General features: G+C 40.8%; 1 protein-coding gene across 1 annotated transcript; it reads right to left on the bottom strand.

The window, feature by feature from the left end:
- Positions 1 to 83: 83 nt before the first annotated feature.
- On the bottom strand, positions 84 to 11,199 carry LOC306906706 (NACHT, LRR and PYD domains-containing protein 3-like; the record flags this gene model as incomplete). The annotated part of the gene is made up of 10 exons (XM_079478305.1): positions 84 to 353; positions 548 to 673; positions 816 to 989; positions 1,456 to 1,513; positions 6,117 to 6,226; positions 7,093 to 7,266; positions 7,549 to 7,716; positions 7,806 to 7,979; positions 8,064 to 9,858; positions 11,133 to 11,199. The coding sequence occupies 10 exons, from the start codon at positions 11,197 to 11,199 to the stop codon at positions 191 to 193; spliced, it is 3,009 nt and encodes a 1,002-aa protein (XP_079334431.1). The 3' UTR covers positions 84 to 190.

Below are 11,199 nucleotides of genomic sequence, written 5' to 3' on the forward strand. Positions count from 1 at the left end.
TGCTGCAAACGCTCTCAAAATCCCCAAAATATGAATATCCATGCCCAACGTATTAACCCCTCTCAGTGATATGCATTCAGGATCTTTTACAATTGACTGCACAATGACAAAGTTATATTAAAAAATTTGCATACAAGTCTGCATAGGAAATTGTACTGTGTTTAAATTTTAAAATTGCATTGCACCTAAACTAGAAAGAAAGACTGATGTTTGATATAGAACTCAGAAATTGCTCCCCCTCCTGGCTGATGGAGTTTCCACTGAGGTCCAGCTCATTCAACGTGAACGGACCTGAACTCAGAACTAAGGCCAAGTATTCACAGCTTTGGTCAGTGAGCAAACAGTTGGATAATCTGAAAAAAAGTGAATCAATTGTTTACATTAATAAGGTTTTACTGTAGTTAATTTAAAAAGGGTGATACTTGATAGGATGAATGTTGCCAGGAAAGTCAATGCGTGTTCAATGACCTATATGCGCAATTGAATTCAAAACTTTCTTTCTAAACATATAATGCCTTTAAAAAGACACCTGCTTTGGGAATCTTACTTTAATATCTTCAGTGCACAATTGGCATCATGTAGTCCCTGACATAACCGCCAGACACCTTCATCTGTAAGCTGGTTGTTGCTCAAGTTCAGCTCGTTCAGCCTTACGCTATCGCACAGAGCTGAACTGATGCACATTTTCTCAGTGAGATCACAAGAGTGTAAGCTGTATTATTACAAAAATAACTATTAGTTGACTTTTAATATAGACGCCATTCATTCATAAACATCCACTCAACATGTTCCTTTTAAAATAGCAAATCACCGACCACAGTTTTTCAAGAGCACAACTCTTTTCCCTGAGGACTGAACACAGCTGTCCTATTCCAGAGGATCCGGGTCTGTTTAAGCTCAGATCCAGCTCCTTCAGACTGAAGGGGTTTGATCTGATAACTGAAGCCAGAGATGAGATACCTTTCTCATTCAGACTGCAGTGTGACAGCCTGCAAACATAACAGTTTCAATATGTGTGTCATTTTAAACAATCCAGGTCAGAGGTCAGTGTTACATTAAATTCACGTTAGACTCCAGTTTGTTTTCCAGTTTTGGAAAGAGCTCTGTCAACAGATCAGGCCCTTCATGTCTCTGTCCTCAGGTTAACACCCTCAGACCATGTGGAAAAGTGAGCGGGCGATCCAGGACCTCATATGTACATAAAATGACAGTATTTTGATATAAAACGATTTATGGTGAACGAAAGAAACAAAATCATATACATCTGGTATGGCATGAGAGTAAGTAAATTGATATTATTTACATGCGTGAACTTTTCACCACGATTTGTCGTTTTGCGGTTAGGTTCGTTTTCTTCTCTTCTTTACTTTGGAAATTGCATTTCAAGATTAAGAGCTTTTTACAAAGATGGCTTTCAGACATGCAATTCAAATGAGCAGAAAAATGAGACGTAACCTTAATTTCTCAAGTTTACAGAGTGGATTCTTCAGTGATTTCACTAGCTTCTTCATCCCTATATCCAGTAGGGGTAAAATCTTTGCGTGTCAGGTGGCAGCTGCCTCGCGACCCGTCAGTCTGCCACGTGACCCGTCACTCCTGCCTCGCTGCCTGTCACTGTTTTATTCACCTGCCTCGCTACCTGTCACTGTTTTATTCACATGTTACGCTGCCTGTCACTGTTTTATTCACCTGCCTCGCTACCAGTCACTGTTTTATTCACCTGCCTCGCTACCTGTCACTGTTTTATTCACATGTTACGCTGCCTGTCACTGTTTTATTCACCTGCCTCGCTACCAGTCACTGTTTTATTCACCTGCCTCGCTGCCAGTCACTGTTTTATTCACATGTTACGCTGCCTGTCACTGTTTTATTCACCTGCCTCGCTACCAGTCACTGTTTTATTCACCTGCCTCGCTACCTGTCACTGTTTTATTCACCTGCCTCGCTACCTGTCACTGTTTTATTCACATGTTACGCTGCCTGTCACTGTTTTATTCACCTGCCTCGCTACCTGTCACTGTTTTATTCACATGTTACGCTGCCTGTCACTGTTTTATTCACCTGCCTCGCTACCAGTCACTGTTTTATTCACCTGCCTCGCTACCTGTCACTGTTTTATTCACATGTTACGCTGCCTGTCACTGTTTTATTCACCTGCCTCGCTACCAGTCACTGTTTTATTCACCTGCCTCGCTGCCTGTCACTGTTTTATTCACCTGCCTCGCTACCTGTCACTGTTTTATTCACATGTTACGCTGCCTGTCACTGTTTTATTCACCTGCCTCGCTACCTGTCACTGTTTTATTCACCTGCCTCGCTGCCTGTCACTGTTTTATTCACATGTTACGCTGCCTGTCACTGTTTTATTCACCTGCCTCGCTGCCAGTCACTGTTTTATTCACATGTTACGCTGCCTGTCACTGTTTTATTCACCTGCCTCGCTACCAGTCACTGTTTTATTCACCTGCCTCGCTACCTGTCACTGTTTTATTCACCTGCCTCGCTACCTGTCACTGTTTTATTCACATGTTACGCTGCCTGTCACTGTTTTATTCACCTGCCTCGCTACCTGTCACTGTTTTATTCACATGTTACGCTGCCTGTCACTGTTTTATTCACCTGCCTCGCTACCAGTCACTGTTTTATTCACCTGCCTCGCTGCCTGTCACTGTTTTATTCACCTGCCTCGCTACCTGTCACTGTTTTATTCACATGTTACGCTGCCTGTCACTGTTTTATTCACCTGCCTCGCTACCTGTCACTGTTTTATTCACCTGCCTCGCTGCCTGTCACTGTTTTATTCACCTGCCTCGCTACCTGTCACTGTTTTATTCACCTGCCTCGCTACCAGTCACTGTTTTATTCACATGTTACGCTGCCTGTCACTGTTTTATTCACCTGCCTCGCTGCCTGTCACTGTTTTATTCACATGTTACGCTGCCTGTCACTGTTTTATTCACCTGCCTCGCTGCCTGTCACTGTTTTATTCACCTGCCTCGCTACCTGTCACTGTTTTATTCACCTGCCTCGCTACCTGTCACTGTTTTATTCACCTGCCTCGCTACCTGTCACTGTTTTATTCACATGTTACGCTGCCTGTCACTGTTTTATTCACCTGCCTCGCTGCCTGTCACTGTTTTATTCACCTGCCTCGCTACCTGTCACTGTTTTATTCACCTGCCTCGCTACCTGTCACTGTTTTATTCACCTGCCTCGCTACCAGTCACTGTTTTATTCACATGTTACGCTGCCTGTCACTGTTTTATTCACCTGCCTCGCGACCAGTCACTGTTTTATTCACCTGCCTCGCTACCAGTCACTGTTTTATTCACCTGCCTCGCTACCTGTCACTGTTTTATTCACCTGCCTCGCTACCTGTCACTGTTTTATTCACCTGCCTCGCTACCAGTCACTGTTTTATTCACATGTTACGCTGCCTGTCACTGTTTTATTCACCTGCCTCGCGACCAGTCACTGTTTTATTCACCTGCCTCGCTACCAGTCACTGTTTTATTCGCATGTTATGCTGCCTGTCACTGATTTATTCACATGTCATGCTGCTTGTAAATGTTTGAAAGATTCTGAACTTCTAAAATCTACAGTTAAATATTTTATTTACAGACAAAAGTTTGCAAAATTAGCTAATTGTAAATACTGTGATGAATATTGATGGACACGCCCCTCAATTTGAAGGGATGGACGTGGTTAATTAAATGAGTGTTTACAGCTGATTCGAGAGGAGAGGATCATTATTTAAGCATGGCTTGAGTTCTACTCGGGAGAAAGAGATTGGGTCGAGCTCTCACATGTGGGGTAACGTTAAACGGCCGCTCGGGATAACCAGTATCTCCGGCGGTGAAGACAGACAGTTAGTGGGGGGCTTCCTGTGTTAGGTAGTGAGGTGTACGACTTGGAATTAGGAGATCTGCTGACCAAGGTATCCGAATACTCGTGTCATACGGAGACTGTAGAGGGTGATCCTGCTGGTCGAAGGACGATACCGCAAAGTTCTTGGATATCCGCCGTGTTGAACGGAAGGCCGCCTACCTGGAAACTCTCCATTGGATAAACGGATCTCTTGTGCACCCCCTGTGCCTGCCTGGTGTGCGGCTGTTCTGACTGTGGACCAATCTCGCCTGTGCCCGAGGAAAGGGGGGTAACGTGTTTTAAATGCTGAGTAATACATTTTATAATTAATAAAGAGTTGTTTGTAAACTGCCATCCGAGTGTGTTGATCTCTACCTTCCTATAATTCGTGCGGTTGTTACAATACTATTAAAAACAGTCATACCCTAGATATGTTTGCAAAATGTTATGTAACTTGTAGCATCTTTCATATAGCCTACTGTAGGCTACATGTCATTGTTAAAGTTAGATCTATTACACTTTAATGTTAAACTGTAATAAAGTTCCATAAAAGGGAAGTGTTACGGGCTGTGATCGACAGTTGATTGTTCTGGTCTGCCAGTCCCGGGCTACGGGGTTCGCTAGTAAAACAACTACTGAAACGCACGCTCGTGTTTGGTCTCATCATTGAACATTAAACAGGAAGGAAGGAGGCGGGAACCGACGAACGTTTTAATAAAATAAAATAAACAATAAACACGGACGTAAAAGAAGATAACTACAACTTAACATGTTCGGGCCTGGTCCTCTCTTGTCATACACTCATGTCGCTCCTCTCTTATGCTTCCGGAGCGGTGCACGCACAGCTGACACTCAATCACTCACGCGACCGATCCTTGCGCTTATCCCTCACGGCTCTCGTCCCGCCCTGCTCGCCACACTGTCCTTGGTGTGTTTTATTCTCTCTTTTGTCACGCTGGACAAATGACAATAAACTACTTGACTATGAAAATCTCTCTCATAGATTAGTGTGTTAACTTCACAGACCTCTCCAATTCAATGTCATCATGAGGATGAGTGGTGGTGTTTGTCTTTGGGTGGGGGGTTTGGGGGCTGATTGATGCTTTTGTTCTAAGAAGTTGTGTGAATTTTCTGGGGTGTGATACATTCTGATTCTGCTTGTTATCCAATCTGTTAAAACAGGCCTTTATTGTAAACTCTGCTTCACTGCTTCCTCTCATTACATTACTTATGTTGGATTGTTTTGTAGTATTAAATAGTACAAATTAATGCTCCAAATGCTATGGCTTTATGAACTGTAAAATAACTATGAAACTGAAGTTGTCTAACACTGAAATAAGTTGTTTGCACTGAACACATATTATATACTGCTTTGTATGTCTAATCATTACCTTATTAAAAAATTTGTAGAGAAACAGTTTAACATTCTAAACATCAAAACTTTATGTATTTCATGTTTAACAAATTAGAAAACTAAACGTAAAATGTTCCCCAAATATCAATTAATATTTTTTAAAAGAATAAATAATTAAGTTTAATAAATATGTGTATAACACAGACCTTTCGGAGCAGATGGGAGTTCATAAATATGGTTCATGTTACATATGTAACTATTATAGTATCATTCTATGCTATTTTTGATAAATACACCATGCGGGAAAATGTATATAACAATTGTAATATACTTTTGCCTGCTATTAAAAGTTTTTTCCATACTGGCTGTTTTCACCACAATATGTTGAAATTATATTTAGCATTTTAAACAAATTTTATGTAATTGGTTTTATAATTTTTAGCTAATACGTTTAGCTTTAACGAAACTGTATTTATATATCACATTTTAATACAGGAAAGCAGCCCAAAATTATGGACCCAAGGATGATAACACAGCGAAATAAATAGCATAAACAACATAAAAATAAGACTTTAAACGCTGTGTAACAAATATTCGTTGATGACGTTGTCAAAATACAAAAGTGCGCATGCGTGTTATAACATAATCGCGCTACAGGCAGGCACGTAAAACAGTCCCAGGCAGCGAGGAAGGCACGTAAAACAGTGACCGATCTTGTGGCAGGCACGTAAAACAGTGACCGATCTTGTGGCAGGCACGTAAAACAGTGACCGATCTTGTGGCAGGCACGTAAAACAGTGACCGATCTTGTGGCAGGCACGTAAAACAGTGACTGGTCGCGAGGCAGGAGTGACGGGTAACGTGTCAGCTGTCACCTGACACGCAAAGATTTTACCCCCTCTCCCTATATCCTGCAGGTTATTATAAGACAGATCTAGAGCTCGGAGACGAGACTCCTCCAGACTAAATTCACAACTCTCTGATGTCATGTTACACTCCTCTAATCTGAAATAAAGAGAAATTCTCAGTAAGCGTAATTAACAATAAAACGTATTATTATTATAATTAAACTAATACCTTATTTAAGCTCTATCCAGAGAACATCATAACACTCATTTAAAAAAATTCATTCAAATCATATGAGCATATGTGTTACTATCTGAAACACCACCACCAGATGAAGAGACTGAAAATTCTCCCAATGTCAACTTATAGGTTTGAAATACACAAAAGTGTTACCAATATAAAGGCCCACATGCTGTTTGTACTGATGGGTAACATGCACATTATTTGTACATCAAATTTCACATAACACGAAGAAACATATAGTATCATTCACTGTCAGTTCATTTATTAACACAAAGCTGCCCATGCATCCTGTTTGGTGTAGTTTCTTACAAATCAGAGGTTTCATTTATAAGTTAGTGCATGCTTTAACATTTGAGGTTATTTATTTATTTCTTAATAATTTCTTAAGGCTATTCCAGCATGGCAAGAACCAGTTCATATATACACAAGTTGGGGAAACAACTTAGAATTCTTAATTGTACTGTATGTCTGTGGGAGAAAACCGAAGTACCCGGAGTGAACCCATGTTGACCCGGGGAGAATATGCAAACTCCACATAGAAAGGGTCCCCATCCCAGTAGGGGTTCGATCCAGCAACTTTTTTGCAGTGAGGCAACAATGCTAATCATCGAGCCACCAAGCCAACCAACATTTGATGCTAGAGTGCATGTACGCTTAAATCCTAGCCAACATTTAGATTTATTAAACAGTCTTTGACAAGCGCGGGCAGGTATTTGGAAATTTGAAAGTGTATAATACAAATAAAAGAATTTCAATCACAGTCAAGGTCAGGGCACACCTACCTCAGCTCTTCAAGGTTACTATTTGGGTTTGCCAGCAAACCAGGAAACACCTTAACTCCTAAATCCCAGAGTTTATTATGACTCATGTCCAGTCTTTTAAGGTGGCAGGGTTTTGAACTCAAAGCAGACTCGAGGAATGCACAGGCCTCCTTTGTGACCCCACATTTTTGAAGTCTGTAATTGAGATTGAAAAGCTCTACATAAGTATATTTAGGGGCTGGAAACCCTTTTCACTATGACTTGTGTTATGAACCATGAGAGAAGGCAGTTCTGCACGGCTCTATGCCACACTACACTGGAAAGTTGCGTGTGCTATTCATTCAGGTGAAAAAGCTAATTGGTTTGTGGTTCAGTAAGGGAAAACTAACAGTTTTTGCCAGGTTTGAGCTATGAATTCAATTAAAAGATAAAGACAGAAGAAGAAGGAATTCTAAAAAGATTTAAACATATACAGACCCAAGAGTCTCCAGCCTACAGCCAGGCAGTAAACCCAGAATCTTGGTTACAGCTTCATTTCCAATTTCATTGTGGCTGAGGTCCAGCTCTGTAAGATGTGATGGGTTTGACTTAATAGCAGAGACAAGGTCTGAGCAGCTGTTTCTTCTGAGTCCACAAAACTCCAGCCTAGAACATTAACATTGAAAGAAACAACCATTTACCAATTTTATTATGATATAACCAAATGTGTACTTGTCCAGAATTTTGTACTTTACTTTAGTTTCTCCAGTTTGCAGCATGGATTCTGCAGTCCAGAGCAAAGATATTTCACACCTTTGTCTTGAAGGTCATTGAAACTCAAGTCCAGTTCTCTCAAAACATTGGGATTCGATTCAAGAATTACAGCCAGTGCTAAACAGCCTGTCTTTGTCAGGTTGCAGTCAGACAATCTAGGAACAAACAAGTAAAACTTAAAAACCATCGATGTTCACTGTAAAGGAGATTTAGTGGTTAGAATTAGACTTTAGACTTACATGGCAGTCCGACTGGCCTTGATAACAGGTTGAAGCTTTAAAAGACAAGCATCTGATTTGAAAAATTTCCTCAAGTCAAAAATCTCCAGTCCCTCATCACTAGTGAGCGACACAAACACCAAAGCCGACCACTGTGCGTGTGAAAGTTCCTCAGAAGAAAGTCTTCCGGATTGAAGGTACGTTTGGATTTCTTTGACAAGAGAATGGTCGTTCAATTCGTTGAGACAGTGGAAAAGATTGATGGACCTCTCTGGGCTGAGACCAGGCCCAAGCTTTTCCTTTATGAATCTGACAGTGTCTGCATTGCTGTGCGTACTGTTTCCTATTTGAATTGAAAGGTGACAAAACAAGGTCTCACTGCGCCCCTGTGAAAGGCCGAGGAGGAATCGGAGGAATAGGTCAAAATGGCCATTCCTTGACTCTAAAGCCTGTTTGATAGCACTCTTGTGTAGGTCGAACAGAGTCGAGGACACACAAAGCTCTCCTACATCTGTGTTTTCGGATGGCATCTGGATTTCATCACCCATGAGATTTTGAGTTATAAACCAGTAAAGGTGCACAAATAAAGCTGCAAGATACTCTTGGAAACTCAGATGCACAGAGCAAAAGACTTTTCGTTGGTATAATCCAAACTCCTCTCGGAAAATCTGGGTGCACAGTCCTGAGTACAGTGACGCATCTTTGACATCAATGCCACACTCTTGCAGGTCCTCTTCATAGAAGATCACATGACCTTTCCTCAGCTGGTGGAAGGCCAGCTTTCCGAGCGAAAGAATGTTCTGTCTGCTCAAGCACGGTTCAGAATGATGTCCTTCTCTGTACTTATCGTTCATGTGTAGTGTCTGGAAAATCAGAAAGTGTGTATACATTTCCGTCAGAGACTTTGGGATTTGGTGACTCTCTGCTTCACTCAACATTCTCTCGAGAACGCTGGCTGAAATCCAGCAGAAGACCGGGATGTGACACATGATGTACAGACTCCTGGAAGATTTCATGTGTGTGATGATTCGGATGGCCAGACTTTGGTCATTTATTTTTTTCATGAAATACTCATTCTTCTGATGGTCATTAAAGCCTCGGACCTCTGTCACTTGATCGACGAACTCAGAAGGAATCTGATTGGCTGCTGCTGGTCGAGAGGTGATCCAGATCAGAGCAGAAGGAAGCAGATTGCCCTGGATTAGGTTGGTCAGCAGTTTATCCACCAAGGCTACAGAGGTCTGTGTGCATCTTCCGTTGTTCCCAAAATCAAGAGGAAGGCGACACTCATCCAGTCCATCAAGGATGAAAATGACATTGTAGTTTTCAAGATTTGAAAGTTTTAATCCGATGATTTCTTTGAAGAAGAAATGAAGAAGCTGCTCCAATGTGTACTGTGTTTTGCTAATCAAATTCAGCTCTCTGAACGGCAGTGGAAATATGAAGTGAACGTCCCGATTCGCTTTTCCTTCAGCCCAGTCCAGGATGAACTTCTGCACAGAGACTGTTTTTCCAATTCCAGCAATTCCTTTTATCAGCACATTTCGGATGGTTTTGTCTTGTCCAGGTACAGATTTGAAGATGTCATTGCATTTGATTTGTGTTTCTTGTGTCTCAAGTCTCCTAGGTACTGTCTCAATCTGTCTCACCTCATGTTCATTATTCACCTCTCCACTACCTCCCTCTGTGATGTACAGCTCTGTGTAGATCTTATTGAGAAGGGTTGGATTTCCTTGTTTAGCAATTCCTTCAAAAACACATTGGCTTCTGCTCTGCAAACTGGACTTAAGCTTTTGCTGATATGCAGAAATTTTAACTGCAAATACAGACAATATGTTATACACAGAGTACAGGTTGTTTTAGTATTTCATAGTTTTTTGGAGTTGTCATTCTAATAATTTGTCACGCACAGAAACCTTGCACATTGAGTCCGATCCGAATTCATTGATCCGGTGCAATCATTTGCTTATTTTCCGCACTCTCTCTTTATATTCTATGCTTTTGTAATCCGCACTTTGATTCTCATTCAGTACTTTGTGCTTCGAGAAGATGTGGACTCAGTACGCTATCCTGGTTTGGCGCCTGCTTGTACGGTGGCTCTGCATTTGTAAAACACCTCTCAACATTTTTCCTACAGATGCGGAAAACGCAGAAATTCGAACCCGGCCCGCATTTTTTAATGAATGACTGAAAAAAAATATAGAATTAAATTTCAACAAATAAATGATAGCAAAAATTATGAATACAAAAAAACACCTTTGCTGAGTGGAAGAAGCAGCCGTTTGGAATTAGTTGGTGCATCTATTGACCATTTGCTCTGAACAGACACACAGCTGTCAGCAGAAGAACCCAGCTTCTTTCCCTGGAAACTTTATAAACAAGAGTTCATCATTAAAACCAGGATATTAATTAACGATGAGAGGGTCATTGTCATTTACTTTCAACACCAGTAAAATCCACTAACAATTAACATTAAGCTCCATTTCTACATAACATTACTAATATAACTGAGTCATGTAGATGTAGATAGAAATGTAGATAATTTAAGTGAAATTACCAAGAGAAACAGATTTGGTGTCACTTTAGACTCTTTAAAAAAGCATAAAAAGGAAGCATTGACGCATCGCTCTTCATGGAAATATAGCTGGAGAACACTGAAGAGCCAGCTCTCTCATGCAGATCAACCTCATGACTAAAATCACAAACTAATTCTTTATATCAGGCGGTGATGAATGATTATATCTTGTACAGAACACTTCAACCACTCAGGAATTCATATAGACCACTTCACAAGATGTAAACGATGGTCCAGATGCACTTCCAGCAATACGGTTTTATTTATTAAATTACATAGAAAAATATTTAAGAGATTCTTTTAAAATGTTGATTTGGTTATAAATGTTCTGTTGGTTGTATTTTGTTCAAATGTTTCATGCTGAAGTTCTTCTGGGCCAGCATTGTTTACGTCTTACAAAGTGGTTTGCTGTCTTACAATTCTGCTTTCACGCTGAATTGTCAACTCAATATAAGAATAACGTATTTTAGCTAAGAAGAATAGATTATTGTTGGGCAAATCGATAAGACAAATACCTTTCTGCTTCATGGAGTGTCTCAGCTTCCGAAGGTGAGCAGTCTTTATGGCCAGATGAGACGTCAT

Source organism: Barbatula barbatula (assembly GCF_947034865.1).
Source record: "Barbatula barbatula genome assembly, chromosome: 17".
NCBI lineage: Eukaryota > Metazoa > Chordata > Actinopteri > Cypriniformes > Nemacheilidae > Barbatula > Barbatula barbatula.